The 21,273-nt window shown below is 52.8% G+C and overlaps 3 protein-coding genes across 3 annotated transcripts; 1 reads left to right on the forward strand and 2 right to left on the reverse strand.

Moving 5' to 3' along the window:
- Positions 1-712: 712 nt before the first annotated feature.
- Positions 713-4,609, forward strand: BO85DRAFT_385226 (uncharacterized protein; the record flags this gene model as incomplete). Its single annotated transcript, XM_025656585.1, has 2 exons — positions 713-4,103; positions 4,173-4,609. 2 exons carry the CDS (start codon positions 713-715, stop codon positions 4,607-4,609), a joined length of 3,828 nt encoding a protein of 1,275 aa, XP_025509825.1.
- Positions 4,610-5,719: 1,110 nt separating this feature from the next.
- On the reverse strand, positions 5,720-12,716 carry BO85DRAFT_493542 (acetyl-CoA carboxylase ACC1; the record flags this gene model as incomplete). Its single annotated transcript, XM_025663832.1, has 3 exons — positions 5,720-12,250; positions 12,321-12,491; positions 12,567-12,716. The coding sequence occupies 3 exons, from the start codon at positions 12,714-12,716 to the stop codon at positions 5,720-5,722; spliced, it is 6,852 nt and encodes a 2,283-aa protein (XP_025509826.1).
- Positions 12,717-18,090: 5,374 nt separating this feature from the next.
- On the reverse strand, positions 18,091-19,992 carry nde1 (nuclear distribution protein NudE; the record flags this gene model as incomplete). Its single annotated transcript, XM_025656588.1, has 2 exons — positions 18,091-19,671; positions 19,756-19,992. The coding sequence occupies 2 exons, from the start codon at positions 19,990-19,992 to the stop codon at positions 18,091-18,093; spliced, it is 1,818 nt and encodes a 605-aa protein (XP_025509827.1).
- Positions 19,993-21,273: the final 1,281 nt, after the last annotated feature.

A 21,273-nucleotide genomic window follows, 5' to 3' on the forward strand; every position in this document is an offset into this window, starting at 1 on the left:
TCGGTGTAACCCTGACCCTAGTGGGGCTTGTGATGTGTTTCGACTTTCGACAGCAGATCCTTCAACAACAAGCATGATGGGGATTATCAAACTGGGAGGCTAATAAGGTAGAGATGACTACGTAGATACTTGCAAGATTTACCTGTCTGCCTAGGGACGATCTGGTACCATTTCCTGATTCGGGATAGTGCCAACACATGCAAGAAATGCTACTCGGCGGGTTCACCCGCACTTGAATGTTGGGTTAGTCATGCCGCACAATTACTCTAAATCAGCAATGCACGTGCCCATCAGCAGCGCGCGGGCCAATCACAGCCCCGCCGTGGTGGATCAGGCCAAAAAGGCGGCTGCCTGGGGATGAGATGTGGCTTGGCAGCGGGTGAGGCTTTGCGGGCACTCGCCACTCCCTATTGGTTAGGCAACAGGATTCCCACCTTATTCTTAACTTATTCTTAGTGACTGACCTTCCCTCCCATCTTCGCTCTCGCTACTGCACTGTCTATCTAACCCCCATCACCACAACCCACCACCATGTTGCACTACTACTAACAGATAGTGCCTGTCTTCCCTACCCCCCCCCCTCTTCCGCTCTGTTATCAGACCATGCGTCTTCTCTAGACCTCTTCCCCCACCCACTCTGCAATGTTCTGAAAGAGCTCCAATCCCCGTCCTTCGTTTACCTGCGTGATACCCCCGGACTCTGCGCGCCAAGATGTCCGTCCTCCGCCATCATGGGGGTGCCTACCTCCAACGGCGCCTCACCAAAATGTATACCGATACAAAGACCTCTTGTGAGAGTGTCACTACGGCTTCCATTGCGGTTGATGATCCCGAATTGGTCATGCTGCATCGCAGTTTCAAGACCCAAAGAGATCGATTGCTAGCGTGGGGCCTGGACTGGAGCGATGCCAGTGCCGCCCAGCCCAATGATATTGACGAATCATTAACTCAAGCTGGCTACAGTGAGATTGTCGAGAGTGTCATGTCTTCCATTCAGGTGCTGCTGAATGAGGCGGAGCGTATCCAGCATGGCGGTGCCTCCGATCTGCCTCCGAAAGGCGCTAGTGCGGACACTCCCAAGGGCGGTCTCAGTGGCCTTCCAGTCAAGTCTCACTGGACCAGTGATGAGATCAGCCGTTCCAAGACTCTGCTGGCAGACCTGGAAGGCTATATCGACACCCTCTATGACTTGTCGAGCTCGCGACGCAACATGAGTGCTAGCATGACTGCTGGTGGACAGTCCACCACCAAGGGCCGATCCCGGCCCGCTGCCATTTCTGACTACTCCATCTTGGAGTCAAAAGCCTACCACGGTGCATCTTTCGACGGCACACAACAGAGTCCATTTGATGTAGCACCCTCGCCTACGCACAATGCGGCGGCATTCAGCCAGGCTCGATCTGAAAAGATGCCTTTCGATAAGGCTCCGCTGGACACTTATGTCATTGATCGTTCTGCCCTACAGTTGTCTGGTTCTTCGCATGACAACAGCCCGCCCCCTTATGAGCAGGTTGCGGCTTCTACCAACTCTCGGGCCATCGGTCGCATCAGGACATCGGCATCGCCTTTTCTCTACGGCACCAAGGATTCGACAGCAACAATTCTCGTCGATTACATGCCGATGATGCTCGAAGCATCGAGTGCCGCCACCAAGCCGGAGAAGAAACGACTGGACCATGTACAGCGGACTCTGGAACAACTCGTGCAGAATTCGCGTGTGTCTCACCTGGGTTTGCTGAAGTTCCTGGGCTATTTCATCGACATGCCAAATTCCCGATACGCATTCGTCTATCAGATGCCTATGGACTACTTCCCATTCCTTCGCAACCCGACTGATCTCTTGAATGGGTTGAAGCCGAAACCCCTCGTCTCTCTTTTCCAAACCAGCGATGAACACCCTATCCCGAATCTAGAAACGCGCTTTCGCTTAGCTTATGACCTCCTGATGGCGGTTCTACAGCTGAGGAGTCAGAACCTTGTACATGGCAACGTCAACAGCAGTAACATTCTTATCTTCCCCGGCTTGACGAACTCGAACCGCGATGAAGTCGGACTTACAGAGGATTTGCGCCGTCCCTACCTAACATCATTTGCTCAATTTTCTGGAAACGGGCCGTCACCCGAACCCTTGTCTTCCAGCATATATCGTCACCCAGACGATAAGCGGTCGATGGAGGATGATGCCGCCTGGGCCTATGACCTGTACTCACTTGGCCTCGTGCTGCTCGAAATTGGACTCTGGACTCCCATTAGTCGGATCTGGAAGATGAAGTACAACAACTCCATGTTCAAGCAAAGAATCGAGAACACCTACTTGAAGAAGCTGGGCCCGAAATGCGGCAGCGCATATCTCCACGTGGTACAGCTGTGCCTGGATGCGCCAAATTTCCATCTGTCGACCCAACCGTTCGATGACCTAAACCTCCGCGTCCCTCAGGCCTTCCACTACCCCGTCCTCGACCTCTCCGCACCCGACAGCATTTTCTCGTTCTCTATGAACTTTCTTTACACTATGTGTAAGATCGTCTGGTCCTGCTGCAGGATAGACATGTTCACTGCCCCTGCCGCTGATGAGCTGGATGATTGTCTTCCGCTTGCCCTTGTTCCTGGCCTGGATTCGGCGCCGATGAAGGAACCCGTTCGTGAGTTCAAACCTACTCCGGAGCCCATTCGACCTTTCCAAGAACCATTTGCCACGCTACCTACTTCCGACATGAAAATGTTCCGAGATAAGATCAACGTGGAGGAGCGCAAGGTAAGAAAGCGCACATGCAAAAAACTTTCGGGCCTAGAGATTCCACAGGATCATCTCAATAAATGGAACTTCCAGATGCTACCACGCTTGAGGAAGCTTCTACAGAAGATCCTGAAGGACTCTACCGAATCATGCAGTGTTACACTCATGATGACTGGTGAAACGGTCGACAACGCCAAGACCACGGTCTGTGTCACTTGTGCCAGTGCAAAGAAGGTTCGGGCCGCACTCAAGAAGTATTTCGTCCTTGATAGCGAAGAGTGGGATCTCCTTGTCCTTCGTGGCGATGTACAGAGATCGAAGGTCCCACGCAAGAAGCGTCGCAGGCCGGCAATGGCCGGGCAAGGAAATGCTGGCGCACCTGCATTGGTCCAGAATGACCCAAATCCTTGCTATCAGGAACGGCCTCTATGCGGTGCATCAATTGGTGCTTTCATCAACGAAGAACATCTGCCACCTGTATCTTACGGGGGAGCTATCCTGGTCGATGGTATGCCCTATGGGATGACTGTACATCACATGCTAGAATCTCCAAGTGACCAGGAGGATGCGGATGAGCCGGATACCGGTGGCCCTCTACGGTCTTCTGCAAATTGGATGCACGATATGGCAGCGCCTCAGAACCCAGAGTTTATGTACTCCTGGGCTGACGAGGGCCCGTCAGATGTCGCATCAGACCTTGAATTCGAGGTTTCGGAAGACGAGGATGGGGATGATATCTCACTTTCACCCAGTCTAGATGGAACATTCGAAGACTCATACCTTTCCGAAGGCTACTCCTCTGACGAAGATGGGGGGAATGCTGATGACCCCTATGATGACGAAGATGCAGCATCCATAGGCGATACTCCTGGGATTGATCCTGGAGACGAGCCCTTGCTATACGTCACACAGCCAGCCATTGATGACATCGATGAGAGTTATTTTCCAAGCCCTGAAGATCGCGATGATGAACATCTTGCCTCTCACGCTTTTGGATACGTACACGCATCCTCGGGTGTTCGGCGCTGGACGCGAAAAGGGATCCGACACGAGATTGACTGGGCACTGATCAAGATCAACGATGAGCGCATCAACGTGCGCAATATCGTCTACGACAAGACGTCCGCAATGAGGTCAGACGCGTATGGACAGAGACGGGGCCAACAGGCGCGCATGCCGCGGCAACCAGAGACTATATATCTTAATAACATTTGCCGGCTAGAAGACCTGGGGGGCCTCCGAGTCCACTGCTGTGGCCGAACCAGTGGTCTGCAAACCGGCCAGATCTCCAGAGCCATGACTCTTGTCAAACTGCATGGACGACAAACCTTCTCCACCAGCTTCTGTGTTGATGGGAACTTCGGAGGTAAGTGAGTCTGACTCGTCTTTACAGACACACATTCGATTAAGGAATCCTTACTAATTTTTCTTACAGTGCCCGGCGACTCAGGAGCCTGGGTGTTCGAAAAGGCCAGCGGTCGAGTTTGCGGCCACGTTCTCGCGTGGTCCGACAAAACCCGCACCGCTTACATCGCCCCCATGGAAATACTCCTCGAAGACATCGCTCGCTCCCTGAATGCCAACTACATCAGTCTGCCGCCCGGCAATCCTGACGAGTCCCGCGCCAGCTCCATGCATCATCGCCCAAACCTAAACCCGTCTGCCATGGACCCCTACCACCAACATCCTGCCTACCACGCCCCTCGCCCTATCCGCGGCCAACTCCCCGTGGACATTAACCCTCTTCGCATCGATGACGGAGACATGGGCTCCTCCGTCAATCCCAGTCGCGGAACGCGCGAAGTATCAACCCCTTACCGGGGAATGCCTATCCTTACCCCACCTCGAAGCCTGGAAAGGCAACTCGCATGACTCGCTCGCTGCTCTTCCCCCGCCTCAATAAGCAGCACTACTATACATTCCTTACCTTAATCACTGTACTTGCTACTATATTCCCCACCCGCACACTGACGGATTTTTCCCTTTCTGATGACATTGATTTGAACGAGTGGACAAGAACATAATACCCCATTTTGTTTGTTGGTTGTTGCTATTATTCTTCTTTGCTGTTTTCGGTGTTTGAGCTGGTTGGTTCCATCCGTACGCTGATGGATGAGATGGATAGATGGATGGATCCGTGCAGACTAGTTTTGGACTAGTTAGTATCTGTCTGTCAAAGGTGATATCATTAGCCTATCTATACACACAAGTCGAGTTCTCTTTCCTCGCCAGAGGATCTGAATTGAGCTCTTCGAATTGAGACAGATATGGTGCTCCTATACTAGATGTTACTTGAGTAGTAAAGACTATTGTCTAGCTACTATGACTGTGAACTGAAGTAGTATTTAGTAATAACGATAATCGCTTCTACTGCGCCTGTAATTAACATTATCATCGTACAGTGGTGCAGACTCAACTAACTTCTAGTTTATCTTACCCCTCAGTTACTTCGACTTAAACCTGAACTATTCGTATCTTTGCCTGCTTTGCTTAATGGGTCCAGTACTAATAATCAGTTACAATTACGTAGATGCTACAGGTATACGAGTTTAAAAAAAAATACCACACTTGAAATTGTGATCATTTGCATTGTCAAAAGGAAAATGCGACATAAAATACAGAACAGCCACACAGAAACCATGCTCAATAACCGACCGACAACAAACAGGTAATCAGAAAAAAAAAAGAGACCTAACATAACCGACGTTATATGCATCGCATCACTCAATCAATACCAATCAATCCGTGTACCCATTGGTTTAACTTGCGTGAAGCCCCATTAACCCAGCCAGCAAGATAACGGAACCCCAGAGTAGAAAGTGAAGTAAATGCGGGCAGGATAGTTTAACTTTCTCCTAGTCCAATGATAATGCCAAGGGCTTTATATAAAAGGATTCGTTGAGAAGGGAAAAGAAAGGGAATGAAGGCTCTTTGTTATTGAGCTTCTTCATGCAGGGGAAGGGAATATCATGAATGATGCTCTTAGTTGGAAGAGAGGTACTTGAGAACAGCCTCCTTCTCCTCCACGGGGAGAACGCTGAGGATCTGCTGCACACCCTTCAGAGCACCGTCACGGTTGTTGAGGAGCAGCTGGGCAACTTCGGTGGCCACGCTCTCGGCCTTGAGGGAGTCGACCTTGGTCTGGATGGCCTTCTTGTTCTCCTCGTACCAGGTGGCGACGCGCTGGTCTTCGCGCTGCAGTTCCTCGTCGAGCAGGCCGGTCCAGCTGTGCAGAGTGCGGAGGTGCACAGCACGAGCGGACTCGGTCGAGACAGGGGCGTTGGAACCAGCAGGGATAGCAACAGAGCCGTCGCGAGCAGCAGGGTTGGGAGCGGCAGCAACCATGCGCTTGACAATAAGCTCCTCGCTGAGTCTGCGGCGCAGACGCCAGTAGAAGAAGCGACGGGCGTTCTTCCAGGTGAGGGGATGGCGGATGGTGTTCTTGGCCTCCATGCGGCCAGCACGGTCGTGGAGATCAGCGAACTGCAGAGCAATCTGCAGGTAGACGGGCAGAAGCTGCTCCTCGCGGGCAGCCATCTTGGCCTTGATATCAGAGAGCTGCTCCTTGCTGAGGGACTGGTCCTCGAGAGAGCGGCGGAGCTCGCCATAGGTGGCATCCAGACGAGCCATGGTGTCGAGCTGCTTGTCGCGACGGTACTTGATGTTGACGATACCCTCGGGCTCGAGGACACCACCACGGGCTTCCACGTCGGCATACATCTCCATCTGGTCGGGGTTGATGGTGGGATCGACGACAACCCAGGATCCACCACGAAGCTCACCATGGGGCGGGATGTAGATGAAGATGGGCTGCTCGTACTTGACGAGGGCATCGACGATGTAAGAACCGTACTTGAGGACCTCGTTGTACATGTCACGCTGACCACCGGAGAAACCTCTCCAGTTAGCCAGGATCATAACAGGAAGCTGCTCACCATTGTTGAAGTCACGGAGGGCCTGGGCGGTCTTGTAGGCGGAGTTCGGGTACCAGACACCACCAGCTTCGTTGGCGACCATCTCCATGGAGTCAGGGTTGGCAGGGTCGGCAGGAGTGACGTTCTCAACGGAGCGAGTCTCAACAGCAATCACACCCATGGGAATGCCACCGAGTCTGGCACGACCAACAACCACGGTGCGAGCCCAGCCACCAAGAGCCTCCTCGAAAGAGCCAGTATCGAACAGACCAGGCAGGAAGCCTTCCTCGTCTTCCTTACCGGCAATGAGCCAGCGGGGATCGTAGGGCTGCTTGGAGGGAGGGTAGTAGGCGACATCGCGGTCCCAAGTGTCGGACCAGGGGCGGATAGGGATGGGGGCACCCTTCCTGTCGGGGACGAAGGACATCCACTCGACAATCTTCTGCACACCCTCGAAGTCATCGTTGGCAGTCATGTGGGACACACCGTTGCGGTACATGATCTGGGTGCCACCAAGCTGCAAGTTGGAAGTGTACACTTCTCTACCCAACAGCTTGTTGATAGCGGGGGCACCAGTGAGGATGATGGGCTGGCCCTCGACCTGGATGGCTCTCTGTCCAAGACGGACAAGGTAGGCACCAATACCAACGGAACGGCAAGTAACGAGGGTGATGGTGAAGATGTCTTCGTAAGCCTTGGAGGTAGCACCGGCAATAAGACCGGAGCCCTTGAGACACTCGACACCCAGACCGTCCTTGGCACCGATGACGGTGGTGATCTTGTGGCGCACCTCACCCTCATCCTCGATCTCCTCAGTGATGACTTCCTTCTTCTTGCTAGCATCAAGCTTCTGCTTAACCTCGGGAGTGAAGTACAGGTACTTGAAACCGGCGGCAGGGTTCTCGGGGTCGTTCCAGGCGACGGAGAAGTAAGGAATCAACTCGTCAGCCATGCCGATACGAGCACCGGAGTTGGCAGAAAGGTAGATACGAGGGATACCCAACTTGCGAGCCAGTTCAGTGCACTTGTGGAAGAACTTGTCTTCGGCGGGACCGAAGGAACCAATCTGGAAGGTGATGTCGTTGGCAACAATGATGAAGCGTCTACCACGGGGGTACTCGGGGGTACGGGCAGTGACGATCCAACCAACCATACCATGGGTGTTGGTGCCAGGGCCGCGGGAGATCTCGACCAGGTTGTCATTCTCATCAAGAACAAGCTCGCTGTAGTCAATGCACTCGCCAACAGGAGGGCGCTGGTCGGCCAAGGAGGGGATCTTGGCAATGGCCTTGGTCCAGCTGTTCTGGAAGGCTTGTCTGAAGAGCTCAGGGAAGTCATAGACGTACTGAGTACCCATGAGGTGGGCCTTGTAGCGCTTGGGCTGCAGCCATTCCTTGGTCGGGTAAGGAGTGGAGACAGGACGCAAGTGCATGGAGCCCAGCTTGTTGCTGCCACCATCAATGCTGTGGAAGATCCACTCGCCCTTCTCAGTCTTCTTCTCAATGTACAGCTCAACCTGGATGATGAATCCGTAGGTGTTGGTGATGATCACGCGCAGGGGGTAGGGAACACCGGTGACGGGGTCGGTGCACAGAATGCGGATTTCAGCACCGGTAACACGCAGTCTCCAGAGACGACGGCCGAAGCGCTCCAAGAAACCGGCGAGAGCCTCCTCGACATCCTTAGGCTGCAGGTTGAAGACAGGGGAGAAGTTGATGAAGATGTGGTTCAGATCGGAGTTGTTGTTGCCAATAATCTCCAGGGCGTCCAGAATGTCGTTCATGAGACGGTCAGCCTCCGAGGTCAGGTACTCCGCAGTGGGAATATCATCGCGCAGGCGACCGGGGCGCACGACGGCACGAACGAAGTAGCGCTTGTCCACAGCCTTGTCGTTCTCAGGGCCCTTTCCGAGAGCCTCGTAGACGTGGATGTTCCGGTTCTCGGTGAAGACGGGCTTGATCTTGAACTTGGACAGACGACCGAGCTCCAGCTGGAAGGCAAGGGCAGGCTCGTTGTGGCGGATACTCTCATCCTCATCGTAGTTGGGGCCACGGAAAGTGAAGTATCCGGGGTAGATACCGTTCTTGCCGCAGATGAAGGTGACACGGCGGATGCGACGAGCAAGCAGTTCTTCCTTGAGGTCGGCCAGCATGTTGTTGATCTGGGAGACGATCTGGTTGTCGTCAAGATCCTCCACATCACGGATGGCGACGTTGAGGACACCAGTCAACTCATTCTCGTTCTCAACCCGAGGAGCAGGGCGGCGCTTGCCCTCCAGGTTAGCGAGAAGACCGTTGTCACTGGCCTTCTTCTTCGAGCCAGCTCTGGGGAAGATCTCGAGGGCTCTGGGAAGGAACTCCTCAGCATCCTCCAGGTACTGAACAGGGATTATGGCACCCTTTCTCATGGGCTCGTTGCCGTCGCCAACCAGGTACGACATGTCACTGATGGAGTTGATCCGCTTGAAGGGGTTCATCTCAGCGGTAGGGGTGCTGGGGGTCGACGGGTCAGTGGTGATAGGGCCGAACTCGGGCTGTCCCAGCTTGTCAAGAGTGAAGTCCCAAGAGAGCAGTGGAACCTCTCCGGAAGCAGAGTACTGGATACCCTTGACAGTGTAGGCACGGTAAGCGCGGCGCACGTAGACCTCAAGAGCAGCCAGAGTAACCCAGACATCCTGGTGAACGAAGAAGCGCGGCAGCACGTCGAAGACGGTGTACTTGGAGTCCACCACCTCCTTGAGGACCTGAGAATCGGGCTCACGGTGCTCCCAGCCGGTCTCACCATAGCTGGACTCGACAACCGACGAACGCAGGATGAGTTCCATCTGGGACAGGCGCTCCTCCAAGGACGGGAGGGCACACTGGATCAGAAGCTCACGGGCCTTAAGAGTGACTTTGGCAGCAGCGCGAGACTCGAACTCAGTCAGCTTCTTCAGGATGGGCTTGAAGTACTTGGAGACATTGCCGACGTTGGGCTGGTTGGGGCGGTACATGGCCAGAATGGCGAGGATGAGGTTGTTCTTGGCACCAATGCGGCTGTGGGAGAGGACGGTCTGAACGACCTTGCCAATGTCCTCCTTGTTCTCGTCACGAAGCTTCAGGATAGAGTCTTCATCGCGGAGGTTGCGGCCAGCGAAGAGCTTCTCCACCTCATAGTACTGTTCCAGGAGACCAATGAAGACATTGAACTCGTGGACCTTAAGACCATCCAGGTACTTGTTGATGACCTCGGTCAGAGGAAGCAGCGTGGTCTTGAGGATCTCAGCATCGGCGGGGTTGACATTCTCCTCGATGAAACGCTGAACAGTCTTCTGGAGCTGCTTGGCAGGGAACTCAGCCTTACGGGCGCGGGCCTTGTCGACGATGGTCTGGAGCTGGCTGTCGAGCTTCTGGGGCATGCGAGAGTGCAGAGCAGAGGACTGGGCGTTCCACTCGCCGTAAGGAAGATCGGGGTTACGGAGGACTTCGACCAGCTCCTTGAGGGTGGCGTTCATGATGACCTGGTTGTCGTATCCCTTCAGGATGTTCTCAAGGATGCTGTGCAGGAGGAAGAACCTCTGAGGGGGCTTGCTACCCACAACCTGAGGAGGGCCAAGATCGGGAAGCTGGCCAGTGAAGGGCTGGGCGTGCTTCACGCGAGACGGGTCATCCAAAGCGAGGATACCAAGGATGTCACCGGCCTCCAGAGTGGCTCCGGGCTGCTTGATAAGCTGGACGATACCGTCTTCCTGGGCGATCAGGGGCATGTACATCTTCATGACCTCGACTTCAGCGAAGGGCTGGCCCGCCTTGACGTGCTCACCGTTCTCGACGGTGAACTTGACCAGCTTACCAGGAGAGGGGGTACGCAGCTGGGTGGGGTCGTTCTCCTGCTCGAGAAGGCAAGTCTTGCCATCCACACTCAGACGAGTGGCGGCGGGCTCCTCCTTCCAGTAGACGTTGTGGCTGCGGCCGTTCAGAAGGACCAACAGACCACCGTCAGCCAGAGCGCGCACGCCCACGGAGCACCGGGAACCGTTGATGAAGAGGTGGTAGCTGTCAAGGCTGGCGCGGGTGGCAGTGAACTTGTACCGCTGGCCTTCGTAGATGAAATCCACAGGGAAGACCGTCTTCAAGACGTCCTTGGAGGGTACCTGACCCTTCTCCAGTCCCTTGCGGTATTCCTCAACACCAGCCTCGCTAGCCTGGTGAGCCTTGGTAACAGCTCCACACAGAACGGCGACGATCGTGTCAGGACGCTCAGCGGTCAGCTTGTTGGAGATCAGCTGATCCAACCAGCCGGTGGTGATCGTGTTGTCCTCGAAGGCCGGGGTCTCGAGCAGCTTGATCAGGTACTCAACGGTGGTACGGAAATCACCACGAATGCTGAGTTCCTTCAGGGCAATGACCATGTGCTTCCGGGATGCGGAACGGTTCTCACCGTAGGCGAAGATGTGACCGAACTGACTGTCAGAGAAGCTGTGGATACCACCAGCCGTACCGACGGAGAAGTAACCCCAGACGTTGGATGAACTGCGGAAGTTCAATTCGTGCATGGTACCGCTGGAAGGCTTGAAACCCTCGCCGGGATCCTCAGAAGTGATACGGCAAGCGGTGGTGTGTCCCTTGGGCTGCGGGCGGCGCTGGGTCTGGAAACTCTCCTCGTTGGAGAAATCGAAGTCGATCTCCCCGGAGGTGTTGGGGTCGACGCCGTACAGCAGACGGATGTCGCGGATGCGGTGCAGAGGGATACCCATGGCAATCTGGAGCTGGGCAGCCGGCAGGTTGACTCCGGAAACCATCTCCGTGGTCGGGTGCTCGACCTGCAGACGGGGGTTCAGTTCCAAGAAGTAGAACTTGTCGTCAGCGTGGGAGTACAGGTACTCCACGGTACCAGCCGAGACGTAACCGACCAAACGACCAAGGCTCACAGCGGCGCGCTCCATAGCCTGGAAAGTGATGGGCTTGGCGATCGTGACGGGCGCCTCTTCGATAATCTTCTGGTGACGACGCTGCACGGAACAATCACGACCGAAGAGGGAGATGTTGTTGCCGTACTGATCGGCCAGCAGCTGGACTTCCAAGTGACGGGCGTTACCAGCGAGCTTCATGATGAAGATGGGGGAACCGGGAATTTCGTTGGCCGCGGCATTGTACAGGCTGATGAAGTCCTCCTCCCGCTCAACCTTACGAATACCCTTTCCACCACCACCTTCGGAGGCCTTGATCATGACCGGGAATCCGATCTCCTTGGCCTTCTGCAGACCCTCCTCGGGCGAGAACGTGCAACCCCGGTTGTAGACATCGTCATCAACGGTAACGATACCCTTGTCGTCGATCCGGACATCGTCCACGCCCGTTCCAGACCAGGGGATACAAGGGACACCAGCGTGCTGAGCGACGATTGTGGAGGAGATCTTGTCACCAAGCGAGCGCATCGCAGAGGCGGGGGGACCAATGAAGATGATTCTCTTGGGGGAAGCAGCCAGGGCTTCGGGTAAACGGGGGTTCTCAGAGGCGTGACCCCAACCGGCCCACACGGCGTGGACGTCCATACGTTCAGCGACATCGACGATCAGATCGACGTTGGCGTAGTTGTTGTTATTCGTGCCTCCGGGAACCTGAAATTCCTGTCAGCCGACATGCTCACACACGGGGAGGAAACGCTGGTTGCACAGCATGACCACGCACCTCAACATATTGATCCGCCATACGGATGTAGTCGGCATTTGCGTGCAGATCTTCTGGCGTGGCCATCACTGTGAATTGGATGGCACGCTCGTTGCCGAAAGTTTCATAAGCCCATTTCCGGACGGAACGAATCTCCTTGACGGCGGCAATACCGTTGTTGGCGATCAGAACCTGAGGAAAGCCTGTTAGAATGGATTGCTCCTGCACTCTTGCCCGACCAACTCATCGGTACCCCGCAAAACTCACCGAGCTGATGACGGAGTGACCCTCATGGCTGGCCACAAAGTCCTTGACACTGCTGGGCGGTGCGGCATTCAGGTTGTTACCACCAATGAAATGTGAAGCGAGGTTGTGTTGCGCGGCACGCGCACTGGGGTGATCGTTGGGAGCGCTCATGATGCAAGGTTGGATATTAGGTATTATAAAATTCCCATGCGATAGAAGAAGCCGGATTATTCAAGAAGAATAGGGGGGACGAGGTATTGAAGAGGCGTCAAGGCGAAAGAAGAGGAGGGAGAAGGCGCAATGACTGTCCGTGAGGCGTCGGAGGAAAAGTGGCGTAGTATAGAATGTAGATGGAATTAAGCCCTCCAAGAGCTAACTAGGAATGGCGAAGGTATAGGAGAAAGAGGCGGGGGAGGGCAGATGAGACACGAAGGATTCAATTCCTCAGGGCTGAGTAAGAGGGAGGGTGAGAGTCAGCTTTAAGCAAGGCGCAGAGTAGGCTTGGGATAAGTTGAGGTTGAGGACAAAGTTTCATGCGGCCAGTCGCGGAGGAACGTGCGGGAGGGAATTTAAGGCATTGGGGAGGGTAAGATGGAGAACTTACTGGGACCACCTTGGGACAGTCAAGCAAGCGAGCAATGACACTTGAATAAGGAGGAGTAGTGGTTTGGAGAAGAGGGGGGAGGAGGAAGAAGGGGAAGTGGAAGAAGAAAAGAGGTCGACGGGGAAGAAGAAAAGGGAAGAGCAGAGAAATAATAAATGGAGCTGGACTACTGGACGAGGCGTATAATTGCTCGAACCGGTAAATGTACAGGGAAATGTGCAGAACGGAAAAATACGCGGAGAGGTGGATGGGTCACCAAAGAAGAAATAAAATGTAAATTATTTTTTAAGAATCTTTTTTTTACAGAGAAAAATAAAAAATAATTATTTTATCAAAAATGGAAATGTCGAGGGAGAATGATACTAGACTAGTAGACTAGAAGGAAGGGAAGGGAAGGAAAAGAATAGCGCGAGACCACCAGATGGCCGCCCGTCGCCCCGATGGACCGAAAAGAAGAGAGTCTCCCAACTAGCGGTACGGCTTGTTGGGCCCATGACGTCGGGCTTCCCACCAGTTTTGTCTGGCTGGATCCCCAGCATTTGTCGGGTCAACAATCCGCTGCTGCAGCCAATCCCTCCCCGATCCGGTCCATGGTTCCTCACTGCAACATCTACATAGTACATACACTGCTTGTACTGTTATCTTCTCTCTCCAACAAAAACCCCTCTCCCTTTCATGCGGGTTTTGACTGCTACCTAAGAAGGGATGGAACAAAACAGGCATGTGCCGAATCTCACCGACGACTCATTGGCGGTCTCACCGCGTAGTGTGCCATGTCACCCTGGATGCAAGTCCCGAGGATTTGGAGGGGGCCAAAAGCATGAGACCAAGCAAGGTACGGAGTAAATGTGCATGGGGCGCATAATAGGACGGACAGGATAGAGTTGAACCCAGCTTGCTCGCTCGCTCGCTCGCTAGTGAGTGCTGTCTAGTATCTAGTCCGGAGTTGTAGTTGGGGAATTCCCCGACAAGCCAACAGATTCAAGTTGGTGCTCAAAACCCGGACGATCATCATGGCGGGCCTTGGCTTTTGGCCTTGAACACCGAGTGAACATTCCCGCCATGCTCGGAACAAGTCCACTAACTCACTAGTAGCGAGTTGTCGGGCCCCGTCATGAGCTGTCAATTCAGACCGTCCCTCCTGCCGGGTAGATAGCAGTAAGTAGAATGAGAATTGCAAATCGCATCTTGACCGAACGCGGGTTCTATGCTCCGAATTGAGGGTAAAGATACTCCGGGGCTCGGAGAGCGAAACCAGAGCCTGACGGGATCACATCGGCATAATACAAGCTTATATTGGGAAGCCGGTAATTTATCCAAACCTCCATCTGCATACCTTACTAGTACTAACTAATATCCATCAGTCCGGTCCGATCATCGATTACTGGCAGATACTATAAGTATAGCTAGGTAAGTATCAATAGTAGTTGTTGATAAGGTAATAAGTAGTTAGCATCTAGTTAATGGTAGCATCCAAGTGACAATGGTTCATCTCCTATTAATCATAGATTTAATTTATTCAGACTTTGTCCAGTACTCCCAGAACGATACAAATTCGCAATAACCAGGGACAATGGTACTTTGACTGACCCGCTCAAGCCAGGAATCCCTCCAACCCCAAGGCGCTTGGGGATCCAGCCATGGTACCGGGTTCCATCCCTTTCTGGGTTGAGGATGAGAAAGAGACCGACTACTGGACAGTCTGGACTGGATGGTGCCCGACTGGCCAACTCGGAAGTGCATTTCAATAGTGAGTATCCGTAGGGAAAAAAAAAAAGAAAGAAAAAAAAAAAAAAAAAAAAAACCTGGATCCACATTGTTTGCTGCAAAGTCCCATCCCTACACTAACCATTTTGGGACTGTGTTGACGACCCCACTGTTTTCCGCCAATCAAGTGCAATGGAGTTGTCATCCCGTTGGGATTGTGGGAAATCACGGGACGCCCTCATCAAAATTGCCGGCCACTAGCCCCCTTTGGGAAAAACGCTCGTGCGAGGTTCGACATGCATCTTGTTCGACCTCCTCGACACTCTGATCATAAATATCCCGAACAGTCCCAGTTCGTCCATTGTCGATGATAGATACCCCAAGGGTATTATCCGTACTCAACTTGTGGACTGTAGTATCCCACTCGTCGTCATCAGTCGACTCCACACTAAGAGTGAATTGGTAGAGCCTTCACCTCATTTAAGAGCAAAAGCAAGCTCAATATCACTTCAACCAAACCCAAAGGACAAGAACTGGCTCGGCAGTTCCTCCGAGCCTCCCACCACGGCATTAACAAACACGTTGCGGTGGATTCGGTTGAACGGATCCATGACTCGTGTGGCCAGTAGTTACAGTCTTGCCAGGTATCAACCAGCGTAGGTAGTTTCTCAATAAGAGAGGCTCGGGCCTCGAACAAATGGCCTTGCGATGAGACCTGATAGTCGAGAAGGCCGTGCAGGGACTAGTCTATTCCTGGCGTAACCTTTCAGGAATTAAGGATCCCTCATTATTTGTGGGTTCTCCTTGTCAATTGGGGAAACTGATGCCGGTGGCGGGCATCCCTACTTATCTGGGTATCAAATAGGAGTTACCTTTTCAGGCTTACTGTATTTTGTTCGCATCTGGCGTGGGGCTTTCTAGATTCAATCAACGATCGTGCATCCGCTATCTGTTTGGCAGAAGCAGGGCTGAGCTCATCAACTCAAGTCATGGTTCTCCCTTGGTTATCTGATCCTTGCAAGGCGTACAATAGACCACTCAACAGAGATTGACGATAGTCCATCTGAGTTACATTCACATTCAGTGGAAGAGTTGCACAGGACTATGCCCTATGTCCTGAGCCACTAACATATCCTATCCATACAGTATACCATTACACACTCATGTTGATTCATTGCCTCAAACGATATGAAATCGAAGTCTATAGTCATCACTGCTTTGTTACTTGTAAGTGTGGAACAAAACACGGCAATCTAGGGCTTGATTGGTTAAGCACGCGGATCTACTCTTATAGATCTATGAAGTTATAAAACCCTTGTACTACTAATATTGTGTGTAACAACAATTCTGGCTAGAGATTAATTACACAATAGAACTAATTTCCCAAAACTATTTCTAGCGATTAGTAACTCATTGTGACCGTATATAACCTTTATGAACCTATTGTCACTGCGATTGCCATGATTTAGTTTGTCGTACGGTCACTATATATAACCCGCAGCTTCATACTATTACTATCTTCAACTACCCAGAAACCCAAAACAACTTCTTAAAATAACAGCAGAAATCAAATGACAATAGACAATACTATACTAATATACCTGGCACTGTAGAATAAAAACACTAACTTAATCCATACATTACCCTCCCCAAAACATTTCCAATACACCACCACCACCTTACATCTAATCTACATTCTTCAAACCCTAGTCCTACTACGAATAACACCAAATAATCCCACATCCAAAGCCAAAGCCAAACCCAAAACCCACGTTTTACCTACCTACCAGCATCAAAAAAACACAGCAACAATACGACCCCGAAATCCTGCAGGATGATATCAATCCTCCGCCCGCCGAGCGGCTCCTCTATTTCGGAGTTTCACGGACTGACACACACACACACGCCCCCGGCCCCCGACCTCCGGAAAAAGCAAAACACGAGACAAGAACAAAGCAAATCAAAGCAAAAACAATAGAACAATTCTAAACCCGATGGATTATTCTATTGTCTTCCATTTCTATCGTCTGTAGTCAGATTTTAGACACTAGGCTTTTGTGTGCTTGTTTCGGACCGGGGTTTGTTCTCGTTCACGTGGGAAGGGAAGGATGATGGATGGATGGTGTCGGGGTTTAATACTAGTAGTTCTACGTAGTCAGTGAGGTAGTATCTACTTCGGATTAGGTGAGAACTTAGGGAGAGGGAAGGGGGGCGGAGGTGAGAATACACCGGATTGGGTGGGTGTCATGGGATGTCAGAGGGAAGGCACTAAGTATAAAATCCGAGGGGGTTGGCCGACTCTTGGTTACTATTTTCTTACTACACTTAGTAGTACTTTTACAAAGTTGAGGGGATGAGTTAGCACTCTCTGTTGCATATGTCGATTTGTAGCGACCATGTGAAGGGCCGATAACAGTAGGTCATTGTGGAGGATAAAGATTATACGATCTGATCTTTCAGATCAATATTAGATAACTAGTGGCTGTCTGAAAAGGTGTGGGTGTTGCATCATGAAGTCGTGGGTGGGTGCCACCCATGCAGTGACACGTCCCTTCAGCATCCCCTACTTGGGATCATGGTCGTGCAGATCGGCGCATTAAGAAACTACGTGCCAGATAACGATCAGGTCTAGAATGTCTGTCACATAAAATCTGTGCAGCCTACGCAAATCATCCATCCAAGTCACTGGGTATTTACCTAACGCCTAGGCATCTCTCTCAATACACAGCAACAGCATAACATCAAAGAAATCAGGTGCTGAGATACAGCTTGGACGCCGGTGGAGGACAAGCCTCCCGGCTAGAAGAACCTTCCATGCGCCAGTCAACCGGTCACAATTCCAACTCCGCCGCCACTGACTGTACAGACTCGAAGGCCATCCCGCCACATATGGGATGCCACCTTCCGATAAGTTTGATAAAGCAGATGTCTATGAACCTGTCTAAACAAGTCCGCCAAATGATCTGACCCCCTCTAGGTGGGGCATTCTTTCAAAAAATAACGTGCCAGGGGTAGTCGATGTAAATGGAACAATGTCGAAGGGAATCAATGAATAGGAGAAATATGAAAATGATGCAAAAGAGGGATGACAAGGGTAAAAGGGGAATAAAGAAGCGAATCAAAAAACCTGCGTACCGGCCGTGAACATCATAAACCCCCTTGAAATCAATTGCCGTTCGGGGATAAAAGAGGGGTATTTGAAAGAAGAACAAGGGGAAAAGAACAAGATGAAGCTTAGAATGTCTCGCCGAGGTCGCCAAACTTGGTGGCCTTCGGATCTGGGGATGTCATGCCTCCGCCAGTGCTGGTTCGCAAGGTGCGTGGCGCCGGGATGCCGCTAGGTGTCCGTCTTTTCGGCAGAGTCGCCGTAGAGTATGGCGGGTAGCGGGTCTCACGAGCTTCGCTAATCTTGGCTTGAACGGACAGGCGGAACGCTAAGCTTTGGTCCTCATCTTCATCGATGTTGGACATGCCGTTCACCGAGCCATTCTGCCCTGACGGATTGCTCAGCGACGACCGCGGCCGCCGGCTCTCCGTCGTAGGGTTTGTCGAATAATGTCCTAAAGGAGTCTTGGTCCGGCTCTGGCGGCTCTCTGGGCGTGTCGACGGCGCGACGCTTGGGTGCGTACTTTGGCTGAAGGCGCTGGAGTAGCTAGTACGGCTGCTAGGTCGGCTGTCGCCTCCATTGCGCGTGCCAAAGGATGGTCGGTTGTTGGAGACAGATGACGCCGTGCCATCATTATCCCGGATCGACGAACTGAAACTGCTACCGCTCAACCGCTTGCGCGAGTTTCGGCGCATAGTGATAGTGGAAGCAACAGGACTTCCACCATTCACGGAGATCGAACCGGAACGCGAAGAGGCGCGAGACGGCGAGTCGGACGGAGGAGGCAGCTTGGATTTGGCTGACTGGACTCTTTCTTCCAGCTGCTGCATCTTGCCAATGAGCCCCCGAATCTGGAACAACGAACCCGATTTGGGCAGACTGCTCTTTTGGTCATCATTCTCGCTTCGCGGGGAATTGATCGAATTGATCGAGTTGCCGAAATTTGCGGGCTTCGTCAAGCTAATCCGGGAAGTGGCCGTGGATGCGGTAGAACGGGTATTGTTGCTTGCATTGCCAGTGGTGCGAGATCGGGATGATTTGTTGGGTCTGGCGTCATACATCGACCGGGAGCCCATGAGAGACTCGGATCCTGAAGCTTTCTGGAGCGGAAATCCAGCAGTAGCATGAACAGTCTTGCGCATATTGGCCATCATGTTGGTCACACTGACCGATGTCTCAGACATCGGTGGCGATGGAGGAGCCGCAGTAACACCCATCAACGTGGACTTCATCGGCGTACGAACAAATAGGGGAGATGACACAGCGGACGTGCCCGGGGAGCGATCGAAGATCTCGGGAGCCTGCGGCGTTGACGATGACGTGCGGGACAAAGGTGTCGGCTTCTTGCGCCGACCGCCGTACTGCTCATGGCGAAGCTTCTCCTGAAGAATTTCGTTGTCAAGTTTCTGCTCCGATAATTCATCCCGAAGACGCTGGCACTGAATGCGGAGAGCCTCGCGCTCTTTTTCTCCGGCCTTCACCTCGTCTTCCAACAAAACGCTGCGCTCAATAGCCATGTTATATTTCTGCTCCATATCCTCCAGGGACGAAGTGGTGTGGCGGGCCTGGCGCTCATAATCATCGTTCGCAACCTCCGTATCACGTAGTCTCAACTGCAGGGTTCGGTTGGTGTCTCGCAAGGTTGTGATTTCCTTCTGCAGCGAATTCTGGGCCGTGTTGGCCTCCGACTTGGACTGCTTGAATTTGGACTGCAAGGGGGTTCCCGTTAACCTTGGAGATCTTCAAGCCTCCCACGAGGGAAGTTTGAGGGACCAGGAACACGTCAGGCTCACCTTCCATTCATCAACCTCGTATCTCAGGTTTTCCAGCTTCTCCTTCAATACCCGCTCCCGCTTCTCCGACGCCTCGATATCCTTCTCCAGCTCCGCTTCCAGTTCCCGGCTGGAAGCCTGGAACTCCGCCAGTTCGGCTTCTAACTGTTCATATTGCGCCTTGTAATAAGCGAGCTGATCAGACCGCGAGCTGGTCCCGTTGGGGCGGGCGGACGAAGAAGCGTCGGCCGATGGCATGATTGCGGCACCAGCAGACGAAACCGGCGATCGGAACGCACGCTCCAGGGGACCACGTCAGAGAGACCCCGGGAGAAGGGGGGAGGGAGATTTATAGAATGGTTTTGATGGGAGAAGGGGAGGCCAGGGTCGAGAGCATGAACACGCGGGCAGTCACAACAACCGTGCGTGAACTGGTGGTGATGGCGGAGGGGCCGAGGCGGTGTCGCAGGCAGCCGGGAACGCTTGCGACGGTGAGAAGGCGTGGACGCCAGGAAGGAGACAGGACGAGGCGGGCGAGTAGAAAGGACCAGATCGCTGAACGAATACCAAGACCAGAATGGTCTTAGCAAATTGACTTACCTTGATTGAATCCCTCACAGAGGGAAAGGGATAGGGGAAGGAAGGAGGGGAGGGGAGGGGAGGGGGAGGAAGGGAGAATGTTTTGAGGGGAGAGTAGTTGGGTAGATGGATGGTGATGCTATCCAGAGTGGACGGGACGGGCGCAAGATCCAATCAGCCAATGGCGGCAGTGGCACGGGGTCTGGCTGTCAACAACCGCCTTTACCGGTCGTGACGGGTTACCGTAACTTACGCCCGAGTCCCCCGTGGTCTCGCGGCCTGAGGTTGCCGATCATCAACAGTCCAGAATAACATCCTCTGCCTGGGCAACAACAGTCAGATGCCATCCATCCATCTATCTATTCATCATATGCTACTAGCTACTGGATAGAGTCTATCACTCCCCATTTGATTTGCTATTCCGCATTCCCTAGATGCTTATCCAGACCACGTAAGTACTTCCCTTTCTGCCTGAACCATGGAACTGAACTCTATATTCTATACTAGTTTCCTCATTTCTTGGAGCGTCAACATATGATCCCGGATCAGTAGTGCGCTTCCATTCAGATGACCACCCCAGCCAGGTGAGGTCTACTAGTAGTAGACTATCTCTCTGGTGTCACCCCACGATTGGTCTGTTGGCTGGTCGGCCGCCAGTGAACATTGCGCACCAATCAGATGGCCATCAGGCATCCCAAGAGCATTCTCGGATCTGATAGGACTGCTGGCAGCCATTGAACGGTCGCAGTCGCGGTTGCGATTATAACCTGCTATAAGACCTACTGTATTATACCCGAAACATTCTTCCTCATTTGAAGGTTGCATCGCAGCGCTGTTGCCTTCAAACATCGCCACGGTCTAGCGAAAAGAAGACCGTTCACATAGATGCTGCGCAAGACCTCAGGTCCACCCAAAGGCTTGAATTCCAGCTCACATATACATACTTCGCTCTCGATACTG

This window comes from Aspergillus piperis, assembly GCF_003184755.1.
Source record: "Aspergillus piperis CBS 112811 unplaced genomic scaffold BO85scaffold_38, whole genome shotgun sequence".
NCBI classification, from domain to species: Eukaryota; Fungi; Ascomycota; class Eurotiomycetes; order Eurotiales; family Aspergillaceae; genus Aspergillus; species Aspergillus piperis.